Source organism: Hyperoodon ampullatus (genome assembly GCF_949752795.1).
Source record: "Hyperoodon ampullatus genome assembly, chromosome: 13".
In the NCBI taxonomy this organism is placed as follows: Eukaryota; Metazoa; Chordata; class Mammalia; order Artiodactyla; family Ziphiidae; genus Hyperoodon; species Hyperoodon ampullatus.
In genome coordinates, this window is record NC_136926.1 from 70752500 (window position 1) to 70775893 (window position 23394).

At 38.4% G+C, this 23394-nt stretch overlaps 1 protein-coding gene across 1 annotated transcript in view; it reads right to left on the bottom strand.

The window, feature by feature from the left end:
* CCDC68 (coiled-coil domain containing 68) overlaps positions 1–22916 on the bottom strand; it is a 50076-nt gene extending 27160 nt beyond the window's left edge. Inside the window, exons 1-5 of the mRNA XM_079717491.1 lie at positions 22875–22916; positions 5795–5923; positions 4577–4663; positions 2872–3012; positions 1523–1648 (exon numbers count right to left, since the gene is read on the bottom strand). Coding sequence (XP_079573617.1) covers positions 1523–1648; positions 2872–3012; positions 4577–4663; positions 5795–5911 — 471 coding nt within the window. The 5' untranslated portion in view covers positions 5912–5923; positions 22875–22916. The remainder of the gene's footprint in view (positions 1–1522; positions 1649–2871; positions 3013–4576; positions 4664–5794; positions 5924–22874) is intronic.
* Between the last annotated feature and the right edge of the window lie 478 nt (positions 22917–23394).

Sequence of the window (23394 nt, forward strand, 5' to 3'; positions counted from 1 at the left end):
CTATTGTTTTCATTAAACCTATACAGCTATTATCTCCCTCTAAAATTTTCTGAGTCGCCAAAAAATTTAATAATTCACACTTGTTTAGAATTACTTCCTTGAATTCAGTCTTTCTTCAAAATAAACCTGATGGACTACAGCAACACTAAATCAATGGAGAATTAATGACATATAAATATTATTTCTAGAATGTTGACATTTGCTACCATAAAGCATACTCTGTGAACTGGTATAAGAAAGAGAGACAAAAATTTAAGAAAAGCAAAACTTTTGACTTTTTCTCAACAAAACTTATCTAGAACAAAAATAAAAACTTATACTTTCAAGTAAAAAGTGTTTTCTTTTTAACCAGAAAGTGTCATAAAAGCAGAATAATTATCCCCACTGTGTCAGGGGGTTATCTCCTAGGCGTATAGCAGGAGTTATACTAAAAGACATAGGAGAGGAGTCTTCAGCGGGCAGCCCATAGGCCACACTTGGGAGTGTTTCAACTGACTTGTAACTGACATGCGCACCCACATCTGCTTGTGTGTTTAATAGAACTCAAGATGTTACGGTTAGAAAAAAAAAAAAGTGTCTGACTTCCCTTGAATATACCAGGTGGGCATTCCTGCCCAGACACTCCCTTTGCTGGGACATGGGCACTCCCGTTCACACACACCTGCTCACTCTTTCATGTAGGTACTTTATCTGTACCCTGCATGCCTAGGAGTTTGTGACCATCATCAACCCAACCTGAAGCTTGAGGGCGCGTCGCCTATGCAGTGGATTCCTACTGGGCTTCCCTGGGGACCCTCCTAGGGCCTGAGCTGGCAGAGACCCAGGCGCCCTACCCACGCCTGAATGAGCTTCCCTGTTTTGAGTTTTGGCAAACACACACATACACACGTTTCCCTCTTCCAGTCCTAGAATACATTCTCCAGATAAAGTTTTACTGGCCCTAGGACACATATTTCAGATTCAAAAACAAACAAAGTGTAGGTGTGTGTCTATGATATAGAGACACCCATATACACACACATGTATATTTGTATGATTTTATATTTTAATTTATATATTAAATATAAAATATAATTTTATATGAAATATATATATGTACATATACATACATGGTTTTGTTCATTTACTCTGAAGAATGTATTCCAGGACCCAAAAAATTTTGAAACCATTTATGTAGCCCAACTTTTTCATTTTAGAGTCAAGTCAGAGAGACAGAGTGATTCAAACTGGGTCACCTAGTTAGTCAAAGGCAGAACCAGAAGAGAAGCCACTGGCCAGTGTCATGAGGCCAGCCCTGATTTCTAGGCTGGGTGACAGGGCTCTGGGTAAGGGGGGTGTAATATCTGGGTACCAGCCTAAACAGGGGTGGGGGGAGATCAGGGCAGAAGACGGGCAGCCTGCCCTTCCAGGGACTTGCCAAGTCACGTGGCCATTGCTTGTTTCACATCTAACTCCTTCCCAAAAGAGAGACTTGAACAGCTTGGAGGTTAGTCCACCAGTATGCAAGCTGCTAGCTCGGTACCTGGAGTAAGTGTCTACTGTCCTCATGCTTCTTTCTAACTTCTTTAGACTGTGTTTGATAGTTTTCAAATAATCTCTGGGCCACATGTCTCAGAGCCACTGCTCCTGCTTCTCTGGAGGCTTCGAGCTAGAAACAAAAGGTCACTGTGCATGTTTTGACTTTTACAATAAAAAGGGTTAAAGACAGAACAGTTTGATGGGCAACCAAAGACACAGAGGCTGTAACCGTACCATATGCACCTTCATAGACAATGGGTAAGAGGAAAGATGCTGTTATCTGGTAAGAAGAAAACATAAAATGAGAACCCCCTATTTATTGGGGCTGTCATGCAGGTGATTTGCACTGGCCAGGCCAAAGCGAGCTCTATGAATATCAGTGCCCTGCATATATAGACCACACCCCTGCAAAGTGTTCCCTAGTGCCCCATCAGCTTATACACATATGTGCAAGCGTTTTCGTATCATTGGCCACAACAGTACTAAAAGACATATTTCCTGACATAGAAGGAGGACAAGATTGAAGTATTAGGGGCAATATCGACAAAGTGTCACGAATCTTTCAAAGATTTAACCTAAAGAAATAATCAAGGATGGCTGCAAAGATATACCTACTAAATCACTGTAGGACTGTATATAAAATAAGCGAAAAAAGGAAAATAAAAGGCACCCAACAATAGATTAGCTAAATAAAACAATGAGACATTTGACTGAGTGCTCTAATTAATATGCAATTTTTAATATCTAATTATTACATATATAAAAACTTTTAAATTTTACTGTAGTAAAAACACTTAACATGAGACCTGACCCATTAACAGATTTTTAAGTGTACAGTACAGTATTAAATATAAGCACAATACTGTACAGTGAATCTCTAGAACTTATTCATCTTGTACAACTGAAACTATACCCATTGAACTTTTGTAAAATCTTTTTTTTTTTTTTTTTTTTTTTTGCGGTACGCAGGCCTCTCACTGTTGTGGCCTCTCCTGTTATGGAGCACAGGCTCCGGACGCGCAGGCCCAGCAGCCATGGCTCACAGGCCCAGCCGCTCCGCAGCATGTGGGATCTTCCCGGACCGGGGCACGAACCTGTGTCTGTTGCATCGGCAGGCGGACTCTCAACCACTGCGCCACCAGGGAAGCCCTGTAAAATCTTTTTAATAATAAAAATCGCCTTCAAAATAAAACAGTGAGATTTAATTGATCAAATATAAAAGTGCTTCTCTAAGTATGTGAACACATGTGTGGATTTATGGATGTGTGTGGATGTCTATCTAATTTCACAGATCCACAAATCTATCCTATTGGCACAAAGTACAAAATTAGAAATTTCTCCTACTGCTCATACCTTTATTTTCAACACTTCATTCTCTTTGTTCATTTCTAAGAGCTGTAGGTCTTTTCCTTTTATCCTTTCCATGAGCAGATCCAAACTGCAGCAAGAGGGATCCATTTCAGAGTCAAAGCCATTTTGAACGTGTCGACAGTGCTGAAAAGAACAAACAAGAAAATCATTCACCTGACTTTTCCTTTTCTCTACTAACTTTGATAACAGTAATTATCACTCAGTATTACATATGTCAAGGAAGATTCAGATCAACACAAATAAATCTTTTGAATCTCAAATATCAGTGGGAAGTTCCAGATGAAACGCAGCTGGCCTCTGTATTTGCTCAAATTTGAATAGATTCTTATATTAAAAGGAAGGTGGAAGTACATCTTTCATGCCTTTTATATTCCCTACAGTTTAAAATATACTATTAAGACCTTTTAAGGAGATTAAATGATATCCATAAAGCCAGTTGTTTGTGTTTTTTAATCTAACTTGTCTGCTGACCTTCTGTAGTTTGAGATGGCCGAGGCAGACATACTGGCAGCACAATTCATCTGCATTCCCAGGAAGCTATTCCTATTAGGGTCTCCAAAAATCTCCCCATTGTTATAGCCAATGGTCGATAACTAGCCCTCAATTTACTTAACCCACGGACACCATCTGACACAGCGGTCCCTCCTCACTTTCTGAAACCCATTTTTTTCCTTGTCTTCAGTAGCTCCATTCTCTCCTGTTGATCCCCCTAATTCACTAGCCTCACTTCTCAGCCTGCTGTGATGGATTCTTCTTCTTCCCAACATCTAAATAGCATAAATCTCAGGACTAAATGCTTAGATTTTCTCTCCTTTCTATCCACACTGATATGTTTGGTGATCTCCTCCAGTTTCAGAACTTTAAATGCCATCCTTACTCCCCAGATCTCTACCCCATAGCCTGGACCTTCTATACCAGACTTCTACCCTCAACTCTAGAATCAGATATCCAACCTCCATCAGAAACCTCCACTCTGATAGGCAGCTCAACATAGTCAGAACTGAATGTTTGATCTTTCTTATCATTCACAAACATTAACCTTTTTTTTCAGTTTCAGAGCACTTAAGAAAATAATTGGAGTGAGTTGTGTTAGTGTAGGAGCTGAGGATGTGTTACACATCTTACGCTATGTTCTAGTGTTCTCTGTGGCCATCCTGCAGAGTGGATAACACTGACATTGATGAGATGCATGTGGCTCAGGTGAGGTCTAACCTGGCATAATCCAGACAAGGCTAAGTGCACATTGATTGACCTTAAGAATAAAAGGCTGGTCACAGGGGAAGGGGTGCATTTAAGCTTATTGACTGATCACGCAGCCTAATGGCTTCAACTGGGTGTCCATTGGTGTGGCCCAGGTGAACCTAAAAGCTTGTACCTTTGTCTGTTATTGGAACATGTTGCTGCCATGTATCCCGGCTGAGCCAATATCTTCCCATACAATTTAGATAAGTAAGCCAAGTTTAAAATATTCAAGTAAGACCTGGCCATTCCAATCTGATCCTACTAATGACATCTGTAGTTAAATATACATATGCCCATTAACATCTTTAGATACCAAGAAAATATTTAATACTCATCATTCAAAGAATAATTTAATAATATCAAAAAGTTATTTAAAGGAAGTCTATATGGCTTTATGTTCATTTACTGAAGGAATAAAAGTGGTACATTTTGATAAATTCATTACCTTTGCATCTTGTTTGTGATTTGTACTATTATGTCTTACATCATCTTTAAATATTTGATTTCGGATCTTTTCCAGAGTAGTTCGAATCTAAAAGAAAAGAAAAATATTTTTTTCAAAGGCATTTAATACCAAATACTTTTTTTTTCTATACCAGTTACAGGGTACCAAATTTATCTAGAAAGTATTACATATATGTCAATCTCAGATTTAAATAACCGCCATCAACCTAATTTGTATTTAGGCCATTATTGTTTAGATTGCAGAAAATGAGCATTTGGTCTTTACAACTGTTTCTTAGGCAAACCTAAAATATAACCCAAATGAATATTATACCACAAAATAATTACTATTTAGTAATTAGTATTTAATACTAGTTAGTCCTGTTTTTTTCTATATAGTAATTTAGTACTAATTTGCTATTTGGTAATTACTATAAAACAATTACTATTTGGTAATCACTATAAAATAATTACTATCCAGTAATTACTGAAAAATAATTACTATCTAGTAATTACTAGAGAATAACTACTATTTAATAATTACTAGAGAATAATTACTCAGAGGAGATCATACAAACTTAGGCATGAAATACAAGCCCCGTGTCTTGGTGACCTATGGAATTGCAAGACACTCAAAGATGAATTAATCGCTCTAAGTCACAAACTAGCTATGTCCAAATTTTTCCATCTGTTCTAAAAAGTAGTTCATGAGAATATATACCTTTGTCAGACATTATCATTGGATTCTCATAAGATTTCACATTTTTAATGAAGTAACATGCCAACATGTACAAGTCATTGGCGATAGTCGCTCTGAACTGCTTGAGAAGGAACAAGGTAAGGAGAGACAGAAACTCAGCAGGCATCATAAATATCTACTTGGCAACAAAGTATCAATACTTATGAAAGAACTGAGAAATGATGTAAAACAGTAGGATGCAGTGGTGAATAGTGTGGGACAAATTAAGTGTTGATAGGTGTTCTGAACCCTCCTGGCCCTTTATTCAGTTTTAGTCCAAATGTAGGAACAGAGGTTCATACCCTCAAGAGAAACAACAACACATGTGTTTAAATTTCAGCTATCAAGGTTGTCCTTTGGCAAATTAGGTTTGTTCTTCATCACATGTTCTAGGAAGGGAGAAACAAAGCCCAGTAATTCATATCAGACTTTATTGTAAAAAATCATACCATGGTAACATGATTTCCAGTGCCCACATACCTCTTTCACATATTCGGTTTCTTCAATAATGTGAGCTGATGTGGACTCATACGAGGCAGAATTATCTTCTATCTTCCCCTTCAGGGGAACTGTCGTGGTCACTGTCACTGCTGTCATTGTGAAGCCCAGCTTTAGGAAAACATAAATCAGTTGGACAAAACTAACCTCCTTGATGTTATAATTATGTCGTTTGTAAACTGAAAGGAGTTCTGTATTAGCAGTGTAATCAAATATAGTAAAAAATATTATAAATTATGGAAATCTGTATATATCCAAAATCCAGGAATTACTTTAATATTAAAACGACACCAGTTGAAACAGTCATTGATTAGAAACTTAAAAATTAAACTGAGAATGAAAAATGGGAAAATTTTCTTTTCATTCAGTATCAATTAGACTATAAAACCTCAAGAGTAGAGACTATGCCTTATTCATATTCATATTCTAGCACACTGTAAGTGCTTAATAAACGTCTGTAGGGCTAATAATATAACAAAATCATATATATATATATATATATATAACTTATATACATGTATGTATATCACTTTATACTTTACAGAGACCTCTAATGTACTGCATTTTCTTTAATTCTCAGTAGCCTGTAAAGGCCATTTACTGAAGAACTATTTGTAGTAGTAAAAGATTTGGAAAAGCCCAAATGCCCACTAAAAGAGGACTGACTGAATGAACTACCTACTTCTATAGAGTTTTCTCTAAGATATATTTATTCACTGAAAAAGCATGGTGCAGAAAAGGACACATATAATTTCTCTAAGAAGAGAGAGTAGGATAGAAGGGGAAAATCTGTACTTTACAGTGTTGACACTCAAAAATGTAATTATTTTACCTAATTATAAAATAAAACTAAATTAAAAAGAAAAAAATAAAATCCTCAAAAATAAAAACAAATAAAACAAATGAATATATCTGCATACAAACTTGGTGGCATATCCTCATGAATTACTTGAAGTGACTTTAAAACATGCACCAGGGACTATTTTTCCCAGATGTGATATGTCCTAAGAACAAAAAGAATCCCAAAACAATCTTAAACCGTACTCACTAATAATACTTTTAGTGGAAATATTGCTATTGTTACTTTGAAACTATTATATGTGTGTGCACACATTCACGTGACTCACATACATGAATGCATGATGTAGAATAAAGTCAAGAAGTCATTGTCTTAATGTCTTAAGAACCAAGATTTTTAGCATAAGAGAAAAAGAAATCCAAATTAGAACCAAAAATATTACGTAAAAACCTTATAATCCAAACTGGAACTGTGAGTAGAAAATAATGATTTATTTTCCTTTAAAAATGTATATTCCAAGTCTATCCACTGAAACTTTAGAAACAGAAGCAACGAACACTCCCAGTGCCCAGACTATGGTCTCGGTACACTATTTTCTACTAAAATGCAACCAGGGCTTCTTGAGTGATTTAGATCTGGAGCAAGACGTATATAAGGTGAGCCTGAGATATCTTGTCATACCAGAAAGCAAAAAAGTAACCAAATACTACTTGAATAAGACACAAAAGCCAACCTGAAGAGGAATGACTGTGTTGGATTAGAACATATCAAAACTTTTTTAATTCCTGAAATTATGTTGACAAGAGAAAAACCACCACCAACAACAACAATCCTCAAATTCAATGGAGACAGGTCACGATTATACTAAAAATTAGCCCAGAAAAAGGGGTGAGAGGGACACCAACAAGCATTGGTCTTGCCTTTATGATATGAACTTACCATGTATTTCTTGGTAACCAAACAGTTGATTAGGAAAATTTTGCTACAGCATTTCTGCTAATAAACCCCAAAGGACTGATAGAATTAGAAAACCTACATTTTGCAACCCCTTGTGAAGTAATGGATCTAAGCCACAGTCATCAACGAGCTCTAAAAACATTAGGTGAGAGGTTGATGAAGAATGCCTCAACTCGAGGGACTCCACTAATCAACCTTAACAGAAAACTAAAAAAGAGACAACCAGACACTATGTTCTCTAGATGTGGTACAATCACAAGTAGAAAGCATCACCTATGAAGTGTGCAGTCCCTCTCTCTACTGACGGTAAACATCTGAGAAAGAGGAAACTGTTCAATGACTCTACAAAGGTGAAGGTTGCAAACAGCCAAATCCAGATTATGTAAAATTTTACAGGGCAAATAATTATTCTTTCCACAAATTAGTTATATGAAGAAAGATGGGGAGAAGAGAAGAGAAATTGCCAGAAATTATGAGACTTAAGAAACATATGACCAAATGCAATATGTGAATTTTCTTTGGCTCCTGATTCAAATACACCAGCTATGTAAAGACATTTTTGAAACAAGTAGGGGAATTTTAACACTGACTGGATAACGGATGACCTTAAAGAATTATTGCAATTTTGCAAAGCATTATTTGTAATTATTGTAATTTTAGGTGTGATAATGGAATTGATATTCCCTGGAAAGATCTTCTCTGTTAGTTATACATACTGAAATATTTGCAGGTGAGATAATATTACATTTGAAATTTTAAAGAAAGTATTTCACTCTAGTATTTAAAGAGAGGAAAAAGTGGGGTGAGGTAAAAATGAAAGAAGTTTGATAAAATGCATGGAATTGTAGAAGCTGGGTGAGGGCACATGGGATCCCTACAGTCCTCTACTATTTTGTTTCTCTTTGAAATTTTCATAATAAATAGTAAAGGACTAAAAAAATAAGATAAAATAAAAGTCCTGTGAGGTAGGATTATTTATCTCATTTTACTGATAAGGAAGCCAAGAATCTAGTAGGTGCTATTAATTTACCCAAGATCACAGTAAAACTAACAGAGCTGAAACTCAAACCTTCGTCTTTTGGACACCAAGATCAAGAGTGTTTCTATCACATTAAGGTCAGATTCCCTAGTGAGAAAAAAATTAAAATTTAGCAATGACCTATGCTGTTAAAACACACAAAGAATTTTCATATTTGCTAGCATCACTTTAAAACTAAATAGCTTCTGGGGATGACTCAAAGTCCTGCATTTATCCTTTAATCTTCAATGAAATTGACAGAGTATGCCAAGAATTTTCCATTTTATGTTAAATCCTCTTAGACAGCCACCGTGGCTTCTATTTGTTTCAGGGGAACTTGATTTGGCCGTAGCAGCTCTGCAAGTCTGTTTTTTGCAGAATGTGAGCGGAACTACTTCTGTTACTTGGTCCTCTGAAGTCTCTTCCGGGATTAAGTTCTTAGTCCAAAACAACATTTAAATGCTGGAAGTAAAAGAAATGCCCACAGAGACCAGAAACGATGTGTTTGGAAATGAGAGAGGGGTGGTCAGGCTGGAGTGGTGGTCATCAAACCACGGCGGGGAGCCCAGTCTGGCTTCCAGCCTGTTAGGACAGCTTATGAATGGTCCTTACATCTTTTAATGGTTCAAAAAAAAAAAAATCAAAAGAAGAATAACATTTTGGGACACATGAAAATTATATGAAGTTCAAATTTAGTGTTCACAGATTAAGTTTTACTCTAAAATAACCATGGCCGTGCACTTACGTATTGTTTATGCTGCTTTTGCACTATAACAGCTCAGTTGAGTAGATTCAACACAGAAAATACATGGCAAACAATGTCTAAAATATTTTCTATCTAACAGGTCCTTTACAGAAAAAGTTTTCCCTCCCCTGGGGTAGAGTATGGCAACAGGTGGGAGCAAAAGCAGGGGGAAAATAGAGGCAAGCAAAGCAATTGACTTGGTCTGACTTGTTTTCTTGTTCTTCAATTCAATCGCCCTTGACCTATAGTCGCATTTGTGTGATTTACCTTCTCTTTTCTTTTTAGTGTGTTATATAATTGTGTACATTACCAAATGATAAGGGGCATTTCATCATAGGAATTAATCACTCTTTAGAATGGATCCCACTGCATTCTTAGTCTTTCATAATTTGAAAATTGCATCAGGCCTCACATTATACATCCTAAAATATATTCTCTTACGTGACTTTTATTCTTGATATCAAAAACTTCTGCTGCGCAAATGAACCTATTTATGGAACAGAAATAGACTCACAGACATAGAAAACAAACTTATGGTTAGGGGGTAGTGGTAAGAGTAGGGGGAGATAAATTAGGAGTTTGGGGTTAACATATACACACTACTGTATATAAAATAGATAAACAACAAGGACCTACTGTATAGCACGGGGGGAACTACACTCAATATCTTGCAATAACCTTTTCTTTTCAGAAAAGAATCTGAAAAAGAATATCTATATCTATATGTATAACTAAATCACTTTTCTGTACACTTGAAACTAACACAACATTGTAAATTAACTATACTTCAATTAAAAAAAAATTCTGCTCCTTAGCCACTGATATTTCTCAAAACATCCTCCCTCCTCCCCTCACTGGTTGGGCCAACTTAAACAAGTTACATAAAACCTGAGCCCCAACTTACATATCTGTAAAATAGGGGTGATAACACCTAGAGTTGTAAAAAATGAAGAGTTTTTGAAATCCCTGATTGCAGAAGGCACTCAATGGACAGTAACTCTTAAAATTCTTGCTCCGATTATTTTATATTATGAATAACCACAGAAAATAAGCAGTCCGTAACAGAGAGGGTAGATCCTGCCTATCTGGTTGCAAAGTTTATATGCAACTCTATTTATAGGAAATCAAATCCCATTTCTCTTTTGGTTCAGGAAACTTTCACGATCACAGTCCTTCATTTGTATAAAGAAACCGAAGGGGAACTTAAGCCAGGAAAGTCCAAATTACCATATGGCGTTACTGTCCTGGGGCAAATCTATCTTAACATTTATTTCTGCCAGAAGTAGTTTAAGCAGATAAAATTTTCAAAATAAAACACAATCAGTTAATTAAAGTGAGAAAAGAATTTTATTTGTTTTATGCTAGAGTGGATTGAAGACAGCTTACAAGTGGCATCAAGCCAAGAGGTATTATTTCCTAGATCAGGGCTTTTCAAACAGGGCTCCCCAGGGAAAGGGAGGCACTGCCCAGACAGGGCTTTGCCGTCTGGACTTGAACCAAAGCAGCTCTGCTTTGTTCTGTCACACACTGAATTTTTCCATGAGACTTTCTGTGAACAAAGAATGTTCTACAGCTAAAAGGTTTGGAGGCAGACTGCCTAGTTTCATGGCCTGACTCTGCCACTCAGTAGCTGTGTGACCTTCAGCAATTCCTTAACTTCTCTGTGCTTCAGTTTCTTTATCGGTAAAATTCAGATAATATTATTATTAATAATAATAATATAAATGATAAACATGGGTTGTTTGCGAGTTAATATTTGTCAAGCACTTATAATAGTGCTTAGCACATAATAAATGATTAGCACATGTTTGTCAAATAAGTAAATAAAACATAAAGCCATTATCTACAATTACTGCTGACAAGTAGTCTGACTGGTAAAAAAAAGTCCGGTAATACTTTAAACAGTCTGCAGATCGAGCTGGGCTGTAAAGGAAAATCCATTTGGGGGGATTTTAAGACTAGTAAATCCATAGTATTGATTCTTTCTTGATAATGCATCCATAATTTGTCAACATCCCCAGCTGATTATACTAACATCCAATGAATAGTTTACCATTTACAAAGCAATTCATACACATTATTGTGAATTATTATCCATGTGGTAAACCAGCACAGCACTGGGCACCCAGGATTATGGAACCAAACCTACTTTTCTGATTAATGACATAAGCATGGCTCAACCATTATACAATAAACACAAAGAAGGTGCCTGTTGTGGGTTGAATTTTGTCCCCCCTTCCATTCACATGTTGAAGCCCTAACCCCCAGTACCTCAGAATGTGACCTTACATAGAAACAGGGTTGTTGCAGATGTAATTAGTTAAGATGAGGTTACACTGGAGTATGGTGGACCCTAATCCAATATGACTGATGTCTTTATAAATAGGGAAAATTTGGGCTCCGATGCACAAGGAAAACTCCATGTAAAGTTGAAGGCAGAGATCAAGGTGATGATTCTACACACCAAGGAATGCCAGAAATTGCCAGGAAATCACCAGAAGGTGAAGGAGAGCCTGGAACAAATTCTTCCTTACAGTGTTCAGAAGAAACCAACCCTGCCAACACCTTGATCTTGAACGTTCAGCCTCCTGAACTGTGAGACAAGAAAGTACTACGTTTAAGCCATTCAGTTTGTGGTACTTATAGTCTAGAGATTTTAACAAAGGAGTTCCCTTCCTTTATTTAACCCTTGATTCATTCATTCATGTATTAAATATTTATTGAATACAGCTGTGTTAGGAGCTGTGGCTACAGACATGAGTCAGAGACCCGGCTTTCACGGGACTTTCAGTACAGGGGGGAAACAGACATGAAACAAAACAATAAATATATAGGGAACATAATCAGAGGTGGTGTCATGAAGAAAAGCAGAGGCAGGGTAACAGAATAAAATTTGGTACTGTTTTGGATGGGTGCTGAGAGAAGGCTGATCTGAAGAGGTGGCATTTAAGCAAAAGACATGAATAAAGGAGGTGAAGCCGTGTGGCCACCTGGGAGAAGAGGATTCCAGGCAAAGGGCAGAGCAAGAGCGGAGGCTGGAACTTGCTTGAAGTCATGTTCTAAGAACAAGGTATGCAGTGTCACCTACCTTTTTTTTTTTTCTTTTTCTTTTAATGGGAAGGAATTTTTCTTTTAATAGACCGAAACTTGTTAAGACTTTCAATTTGCCTAAGGAGTTTTCTCCTTGGCCACTTAAAACAGGTCTAGCCCTGGCTGGTAAGGCTCCCTCAGGGTTGAAGGAAAGACAGGGACAGCAAAGTCTGGGATGCTGTCAGGTGCCACAGGGCACATGCAACTGAGTCCAGCTCCATGGAAGGAGTAGCAAAGGGCAGCTGACCACACGGCAGCATTCTCAACTCACTTCTGTGGGTGCTGATTGAAAAGCACCGTGGTGGATGCCTGGCTTGAATCTCCCTCCCAGGTATGTAGGGTCACCATCTGCAGGAGTCTTTGCAGGAAAGATCCCTTACTTCTTCTTCACTCCCTGGGGCTGGAGCACAGGAACAACTCCTAGACTCAGCCAACTGAGCGCTCCCTCCTGGAAAGGCCAGCAAAGGATTGTCCCTCAGGCTTGTTAAGCTGGAGGCAGTGAAAATCCCATCATTAATCTGGGCAGGAAGGAGTCTGGCACAGAGAGTGCGTTGCGTCCAGCGGCAGGGACACCAGCGTGGTATCTAGTGACCAGTGGCAATGCCAGAAGAAGTCTATCCCCCTCTTGTTACAGACAGATCTTTGCTGAGGTACTGGGACTGGATTCTCCCATTTCCATACCTAGTTTTCCCATCGATTCTGGAAGCTGAATTTACTTCCAGTAAATTCCTTTCCTACTTAGGTTAGCCAGGGTCAGTGACTCTGCTTAGTGACCGGGAGCCCCGTTTTCACACAGTTTCTGAGTTTTCACCTCCTCAGTTCTGAGCTAACAATATTGACAATTGTCTCATCATTCTTGGTCACTATGATAGAGAGCTTTGATATTAGAAACTGAAAGAGTAATTTACAATAAAAGTGCTACAAGGGTAATTAGGTTATGTGAGGGGGGAGAAAAGCTAATATATCTCCAGACCCTTGAAGAGACTGGTCATGTACTGAATGCTGAATAGCACACCTGTTCTGCAGTGACATTACACAGCACAATGGTGACATCCAGTGTCAGCTGGCTAAATCTCAAGTGACTGTGCAGTTTACCTGAAAATGATGTACAGTATATCAAACGACATGCATGTTAACACGGAGCCCAAGTAATTGCAATGCTGTTTGCAAGAAATAATCTAAGATTTTTAAAGTAGAATTAATTTTTATTCATTTCTAAATGCTACTCATTTGTATTCACAAATATATGTATATCATAGCCAGTGCTATAGCAAGCTCTTAGATATGAAATAAAAGCTATTTAGTTTGGGGGGAAAAAAGGATTGAAATCCTAGTACAAACATAATGTAAAATATATACTATTGACAAAGCACTGTGCCATTTACCAAAAATTATTTTCCATATATTGTCAGAATTAATCATCCCAACACACTGTGCTATAATTATTACCTATATATCTATATTTGTCTATATGTAGGTATAAGGCAACCAAGTCACAGAAAAGTGACATGTTTTTCAAGATCATAAGTTAATCTTATCACCTGAACCCAGATAGACTGACCCCCAAATCCAAGTGTCTTTGTAATGAGAAAATCTATCTTCATAGTTCACTGGTATAATTTGAAACTTTGAAAAACAGCTGAAGGTTTCACCCAATGACCAGTATAGCAGCTCAACTGCAGAGAGGTGCAAATCACTTGAATCCCTTCCCATCTGAGGAAGAGTGAGGGGACTGGGCTCTGATGACAGCCCACCACATGCAGGCTGGGGTATGCTGGCTTTAATAATCCTCATGAACACCTGAGGCGGTTAAGTGTTATTGTTCCCATTTTACAGATGAGAGAATGAGCTCCCCAAGGTCAAGCGAAGACAGCTCGTTAATGATGGTCATGGACCCCAACCCACGGGCCTTGGGCTCTTTCCAAATTTCCACTTTGTCTCCTGCTGCATTCTAAATGGACTTCCAAGCCTAGTTTCTTGGGTCCAAGCTCATTTAGTAATGGGGGTTTTCCAAAGTAAGTGACTAAGTAACAGTCAAGTGACTCCTGCCATGAGCCCCCAGGTGCATCCTTCAGGAGCCTAAGCAGATGTTGTTGCAATAGATTTATTCCACAAACAGAGGCAGTGTGACTTCATGGTTTAAAGATGAGGGCTTCGGACTCAGTCGGTACTGCCCACAAGACTATTTTACTTCCCCACTAGCTGAGCAGCCTTGGAAAAGTTTTTTTCTTTCAATTCCTTTATCACCATTTATTGAAATTATTAATTTTTACACATTGAATTAAATTTTATCTTTATCAAAAATCAACTGACTGTTTGTTTTGGGGTAAATTTCTGGATTCTCTTCTAATCTATTTCGGTATATGTCTGTTCTTTGTTTTTCATCTTTTTTTATATTTAATTTTTATTTTATATTGGAGTATAGTTGATTTACAATGTTGTGTTAGTTTCAGGTGTACAGCAAAGTGATTCAGTTATGCATATACATCTATCCTTTTTCAGATTCTTTTCCCATACAGGTTCTGACAGAGTATTGAGCAGCATTCCTTGTGCTGTACAGTAGGTCCTTGTTGATTATCTATTTTATATATAGTAGTGTGTATCTGTTAATCCCAAACTCCTCCTTGGAAAAGTTTTTAAACTCCCTTAGGCTTTAGCTTCCTCAACTGAAAAATCCAGATGAAAATGTTAACTTCCTCATAGAGTTATATGACAACTAAATGGGATACAGCATCAAAAGTGCTTATGGCGTATCTGACCATAATACGCATTCAGAGAATATTAAGTAATTATCTTTATGTTCACAACTTACTGTAGACATTTACTTACAGGGCATCATTTGAAAGTGTCGACACCTAAGCCCAGTTGTCCCCCCTCTTCTCATCCCCCCCACCCCCATCAGTCAATTACTCCTCTTGCTTTGACCTTCTCAGTTAACAATCAACTTAAAAGCCACTTATGACTCATCAGTGAAAAACACATGAGAAGAAGCAGTTGTCACTGACATATATCTCAGTCATTTGTAACATTTATAAGGAAGGTGCCCTTTTGGAAAATTTTTGTGGCTTTATTAAATATTTTAAGAGCAAAAGGCTCAGGCATTTACAAAATATCTGTAGCTTCCTAAGCTGGTCTTGGGATATCTGAGCTTCAACATCATCTACTTCATTTTAAAAATTATCCGGTGAAGGAGGGAAAAACAGATGATACAACGTGTGGGTGAGGATGGAGAGTAGCTGAAACTCCTGTATGTTGCTGGTGGGAAAGCAAAATGTGCAGCCACGTAGGACGGTAGCACTTAGGCAGTTTCCTATAAAACTAAGCACAGACTGTACAACCCAGCAACCTCTCTCCTAGGGGATTTTTATGTCCCATAAAACACAAATGTTTATAATTGCCAAACACTGGAAAAAATTCAAATATTCATCAACAGGTGAATCCTACTCATCAATACAAAAGAATGACCTACTGATACCCACAACGTTATAGATGAATCTCAAATGCATTATGCTGACTGAAAACAGCCAAATCCAAAAGGATGCATATTCCATATTTCCATTTATATGACATTCTAGAAAATTTGAAACTATAGGGCCAGAAATCTGAACTAGGGATTAAGAGTGGGGGAGGGATTGACTACAAAGGAGACACTGGGGAATATTTTGGGGGGTTAGAGAGTGGTGATGGAACTGTTCTAAATCTTGATGGTGATGTAGGTTCCATGACTGTAACCATTTGTCAAAACTTACAGAACTCTACACTAAAAAAGATGGATTTATATGCTTTTATTTTTATTTTTTTTGCGGTACGTGGGCCTCTCACTGTTGTGGCCTCTCCCGCTGTGGAGCACCGGCTCCGGACGCGGGCCTAGCCGCTCCGCGGCAATGTGGGATCCTCCCAGACCGGGGCACGAACCCGTGTCCCCTTCATTGGCAGGCGGACTCTCAACCACTGCGCCACCAGGGATGCCCTATGCTTTTATTTTTTTAAACAGTAATTCAACAGTACCCTAGAAAATTCAAAGTGCAATGGAGATTTCAAAATCCAAGGAACTTCACTGATTATACCAGAACTAACTGGAAGCCACAATTAGCTGAATTTGTTTTCCTTAATTCAAATTGTTAACCCCTCCAGAAGTGTAAATGGCAAAAAAAAAATAGTGACGGAATCAGAATTGTTAAAAAGCAAGTAACTGAGTTGCTGACAGGTAGCTAGTGCTGTTGCTCCTAGAAGAATAGTCCATGAAGTCTGACATTCAATATTGTGACAAAAACAAGGGAAATCTTAAACATCTTAAGAAAGTTAATCATGATTATTATTTACTAAGGTGGAAAAGTAGGAGGAAATATATAAAAATATATAAGAAGTATACAAGGATATTTGCAACAAGAAGATTTAAATCTAATTCATGAACCTAGAACTCCTTATCTCATCTACCCATTCCTTTTCTGATCATCGTCTAGATGCATGTTTTCATTCTTCACAGTAGAGCATAAACACATAGACCATTGAGGCAGTGACTACAAAGTCTATTAAGGCTGACCACCCCATGAAGCGGCCCGGACCCTGTGCTTCACTGCCCCCTCTGCCCATCCTCCTATATCAGGAAGAGGTCAGACTGATCCCAGTGTGGCATCCTACCAACGTCCAGGGGCTAATAGAAAGATACAAGGCTGAGAAGCAGCTCCGGGCTCTGGGTGAAACCAAGTTCCTTATACCAGATCACGTGACCATTAGTGATGCGTGAGTGAACTCACCAAAATAATTAGAAGAAGTTTAGAGCTCAGTGCTTGAGCGAGCCTTCTTGCTGTTGGTGAACAGACACAACACAGGGAGCATGTCCACTCCAATTTCCAAAAGGTGAGAAGGATGAAGATGGATTCCTGTAATTGACATTTGACTCTCAAGAGACAATTGGAATGACATTGTCAGTGTAAGGCTAGAAAAATATATTTGTTATAGAAAATTTTAAATTCTTACCAAGTTGAGAGAGAGAGAGAAAGAGAGAGAGAGAGACGTTGCCAACAGAGACTTAATTCATCTAACCACAGATCAGCAAAACATTAGTGTTATGAGGCAAGAGTTCAGCAAGTTGTTTTGATATTACCAGCAGACAAACTGAGCTACAAATGAGCACATCCAGCTTTGGAAAACTATACTATTTAACCTAGGCTACCTTATTTTCAAACTTTAGGAGCATAAAATTTAAATCCTTGCATTCCAAGTTGTCCATAAAATAGACCTTCAAGTTATCTGAATGCTCTTTTTTCCCCCATAGGATCCTGCCATTTTAGCAGTAACTTACAGGCATTCAGAGACATAGTGTCTTCTCTTTAGTTTCACAGAATCTGCCAACATTTTACAGAAGTTTCCACTCAATTGGAGAAATCTATGTTAGAGCATAAGTTGTCAAACGTAACTCACTAAAAATGCATTTGTCTTAAGAGTTAGCACAAAGCAGGGTGAATGGGGGTAATTAAGAAAACAGCTCTGACTGAACTGCTGTTCAAGGTCCTGGATTCCTAAGAGATGTATAACCAAAAGCCAATGTTTGTGTAGTGTTAGAGAGTTCTTATTTCATTTGTTCTGTAGACTACTCATAGAAGAAGCACCACCATGTAATAGGAACCTGGAATAATTTATTACTTTGGTCTAGCTCCTCTAAAGGTCCTGGAGGAACAAGGAGTGGCATTTCTTCTGTTTTAGATTTTAAGAGTTCAAACTAGTGCCTGATTTGGTAAATCAACAAACAGCTATATCAGGTTCATCTTTTAGCACAATCATAGAAACTACAGAATAATAAAATGAAAAGCATGTAAATCCAGATGCACTCCCTTCTACTTTTTGGCTTAAGGCTATAGATGACTCATGCTTTATGTTAAGTGTGCCACTAAAATATGTTATTAAGAAGTGCTCATATTTTTAAGAGTAGTTCAGTTATCACTGTTGGACCAAACACTCATCAAAATCCCCCACATTTAAATGCATATCATTTGTGAAGAAAACGTAGCAAAGGAGACATAGGCTCTCTGCGAAAGTTAACGTCAAGAGTTAAACGTCTTTCCATACAGATGGGCAAGAAACACATGAAAAGATGCTCAACATCACTAATTATTAGAGAAATGCAAATCAAAACTACAATGAGGTATCACCTCACACCAGTCAGAGTGGCCATCATCAAAAAATCTACAAACAATAAGTGCTGGAGAGAAAAGGGAACCCTCATGCATTGTTGGTGGGAATGTAAGTTGATACAGCCACTATGGAGAACAGTATGGAGATTCCTTAAAAAACTAAAAATAGAACCACCATATGACCCAGCAACCTCACTACTGGGCATATACCCTTAGAAAACCATAACTCAAAAAGAGTCATGTACCACAGTGTTCATTGCAGCACTATTTACAATAGCCAGGACATGGAAGCAACCTAAATGTCCATCAACAGAGGAATGGATAAAGATGTGGTAGATATATACAATGGAATATTACTCAGCCATAGAAAGGAACGAAATTAGGTCATTTGTAGAGACATGGATGGACTTAGAGACTGTCATACAAAGTGAAGTAAGTCAGAAAGAGAAAAACAAATATTGTATATTAACGCATAGATGTGGAATCTGAAAAAATTGGTATAGACGATCTCATTTACAAAGCAGAAATAGAGACACAGTATGGATACCAAGGGGAAGAGGGGTGGTGGGATGAACTGGGAGATTGGGATTGACATATATACACTATTGATACTATGTATAAAATAGACAACTAATGAGAACCTACTGTATAGCACAGGGAACTCTACTCAATGCTCTGTGATGACCTAAATGAGAATGAAATCCAAAAAAGAGGGGATACATGTATATGTATAGCTGATTCACTTTGCTGTACAGTAGGAAGTAACACAATATTGTAAAGCAACTATACTCCAATAAAAAAAAATTAAAAATTAAAAAAATAAAATAAAATAAAATTGAAGGTAGACCTCTCAAAGAAACAATGGAAGTCAGGAGATGGTGACATTACATGTGCTGAAGGGAAAAAAATGTCAACTAAGAATTTTATATCCAACAAAATTATCTATCAAAAATAAAGGCAAAATAAATTCTCACATTAAAAAAAAAAAAAAAAGTTAAACATCTTCCAAGTCCAACCTAGAATATGAAATGACTGATGCTTCCTGCCACTGGCACAGGATTTATGATTTACTATTTTCATGGAATATCACAGAAAGATCACAGTTATGACATTTGGTAAATATCAGTAATCCATATCAGGAATATATTTTTCATAAATATAAATACAAGTTTGGCTCCTATCAGTTATTTTCAAATTACGCTACCATGGAAGCTGGACCAAAATATCTGTCGTACCACTGCAATGTGATTGCAGAAATGCCCATCACCTGGTAAGCAAAATGTGGCATAGCCATCCAATGGAATGAACATTAGTTAGCAATAAAAAGGAACCACTAGTGATTCATGCCACAACCTGAATGCACCTTGGAAACATTATTCTAGGTGAAAGAAGTCAGATGCTAAACACTGTATATTGTATGATCTCATTGTATGAAGTGTCCAGAAAAGTCAAATCTAAAGAAACAGAAAGTAGATTAGTGGTTGCCTGGCGCTGGGGGTGAGAATGGTGAGTGACTGAAAACAGGCCCTTGAGATTTGGGGAGGATGGGGATGATGAACATATTCTAAAATTGGATTGTGATAATGGTTGTACACTTCCATAAATTTACTAAAAATCACTGAATTGGACACCTGGATGTATTTTATGGTATGTAAATTATACCTCCAATAGAGCTGTTTTTAAAAATAGCAAAATGAAAAAAAAAAAAGCAAGAATGCCTTACATAAAGTCACTCTTTTCCTCTGAGGTTAAAAAATAATTATAGTCATGTTTTTCTAATTTACAGGAAAAAAATAACTTGATGGATAGAATTTTCTCGATTTGAATTTTTCACCCCCAAATGATTGCATCTGCTACTACAAGTTTAGTTTTTATTGAATTTGCATGAAATTGATATTTAGCTATTTCAGGTTTAAGATCTCAATATTTCATAATATTAAACCCAGAACACAGGATCCCTGAATTCTTTCCCAACCTAAACAGAAGAGAAAACTGACTTGAATAACATATAAGTTCCTTTACAATTTTTTAATCTATTTCAATCAGTGTAAAAGAGTCTGTGACTTGAAACTAATCTAGTTTCTAGTTTCGGTCACTGTCAAAAAGTGATGGATGGTGATTGCTGTGGTTCCTAATCTATGGCCTCGGGGTGTCCCAGAGGAGTCCAAAGTTGTGTAAATTCCATGAGGACAGGAATGTGTCTTATTTACACAAAACTGTATCCCCCTGTGTCTCCTAGAAAGAACATAGTGCCCTACACAATAAATATTCATTCAGTGAATATATGACTAGGCCCGAAAATCCACAGATGCACCAAATATTTTCTAAAGTCGAGTGTACACACACACACACACACACACACACACACGTGCTTTTGTTTTCCAAATTCAGTGGGTGGTTGTTTTAACACTTGGTAAAATGTAAATTTACTTAAACATGCTATTAAGTTGATAGTAACGTGTTGCCATTTTGAAATGCTTTTCTATCAATAAATGGCCATTTAATTTTTTTTTTTCCTGCGGTACGCGGGCCTCTCACTGCTGTGGCCTCTCCCGTTGTGGAGCACAGGCTCCGGATGCACAGGCTCAGCGGCCATGGCTCACGGGCCCAGCCGCTCCGCGGCATGTGGGATCCTCCCAGACCGGGTCACGAACCTGTGTCCCCTGCATGGACAGGCAGACTCTCAACCACTGCGCCACCAGGGAAGCCCCTGGCCATTTAATTTTGATGTAAAACTCTCAAAGAGTCAAAGCCACTACTTTAAAAGACTTTGACATTCCCTTCAGAAATCTTCCGTTGTTCCCTTTTACAGTCATTATTCTAAACAAATAAATGTACACCTCACTTTTCAGTTTTGGCCAAATCTAGCTTAGATTTTCCAGCTTTGTCTAGGTTTTGGATTACAGCTCAAGCCCACTGTCCAGCACGTTATAAATCAATACACTAACCAATAACATGCCTGTCATTCATTCTCAGAATCAGAAAGGTGAATAGTACAACTGAAATAGTGTCTGTATTCATTTCAAAAATCTCTTTTTAGTTAGTGCAGGTTTAGTTCCTAAATTTATTTAGCAAATCACAAAGGTAAAAAAACTTGTGAAGTTTCCCTAGGTCACAGGAAGTGTAAGCCGTTTTCATTTTTTCTGTAAGTAGTTGAGAAGCCTCTGCTTAGGTGCAAATTCCTCTGTGTCAGGGCCCTTCACTCTCAAATTATCAGGGTAGGGCGAGAGCGAGCGGGGAGGGCCCAGCGGGAAGAAACAACAGCACCAATTGTGTGTGCTAGGGTACCTGAAACTCCAGCTCAGATCAGATTTCTGAAAAGCCAGACTTCTGCAGAACTGAATATTTAATAGCATTAGGTAAAAAAGACAGATTATCTTTTCCCTATTGCAAATGAGAAGTAATTCCCTTTTGGACACTTCATCTAGTCTATATATACCAAGAAGTAAAAAAGGTTTTGAGTCTTAAATCAAACAACTATAGTGAAAATGGTAAACAGACACAGCTTCAGCTACATTTGGAGCTAACTGCTTCTTCTGATCATATGTGTATATATATATATATATATATGTATGTATGTATATATATATATATACACACACACATATATGTATATATATGTATATATAAATTTATTTTCCCTTTCGAAGAAGGTTGAAAAGTTACAGCCATGTCACCATCCAGTTTTGCACTGTCCTGTACTGTTCTTTCTGTAAGATGACACCGCCCCTTTGCAAAATTGCCTGGGGCTGAGTAACTTTCAGCTCTAAAATCCCATGACACTAGAAAACTGTCGACCAATAGGCTGTTCTCTTTTCGCTGCACCTACAGCTACAGAAGCCAGCGCGAATAAATGAAGGGTAAGACAACCACCTTCACTCGTTCATTTGTTTATGCTCTTAAAAATTTCGGGCACAGTAAGCTGTCAAAGTTGCCACGCGGGGGTTCACGGGTGACAGCAAGTTTTCCAGAGGGCTTTCTCCACCGCCTGTGAATCGCGGGGACCCCTGAACCAAGGGACTGCGTAACAGCAATCTAAATAAATAATCAGGTGTGCGCAGGGCTATAGAGGGGGTAGGCTTCCTCGGGGAAGGCAACTCTGTTCCTGGAAGAGCACAAACTTCTCGCCCAGGGAATCCGAGCCCAGAAAAGAGGTTTACAGGGAGAATATGCTCCTTACCAAGGATCCGTTTACAGGAAAATGCCCTTGGTACACTGGGAGGCGCTGGGGGGGCGACCAGCTCCAAGGGCACCTGGACACCCACCCACCTGGGGGGCGGGAGGGTTGACCTGCCCGCAGATCGCCGGGGCTCGCTTACCTTGGAGGGCGCTCAGCGAGCGCAGGGTCCAGGCGCTGCTCCACCCCGCTGCTTGGACCTCGGGCCGGGACGGCCAGGCCGGGCTTGGTGGCTCCGCCCCGCAGGGCGCGCCCAGGGCAGAGTCCGGCGCCCCAGAGGCTCCGGGGAGGAGCCTGGACCCCCGCAGCGCCCGGACGCGCACGCCCGGCCCCAGGCGCCCCGGGGTGCCTTCTCTGCATCCCAACACCCGAGTTCCCAGCACTGCACACCCCTCAGTAACTGAGTTATGTAAAGGGGAATAGTTGCTGCTGCTTTTTTAAAAAGGTTGTGTTTGCAGTCCAGGTTCATAAATTTTTGCTTTTGTTGTTTATAATAAGCCTTTTTATTTTGGAGTAATTTTAGATTTACAAAAAAGTTGCAGAGATAGTACAGAGTTGCTTAAACCCTCTCTGCCGGTGTCCCCTAATATTCACATCTTACATCACCATGGTACACTTGTCAAAAATAAGAAATGAACACCGATCCGTTACTGTTGCCTAAA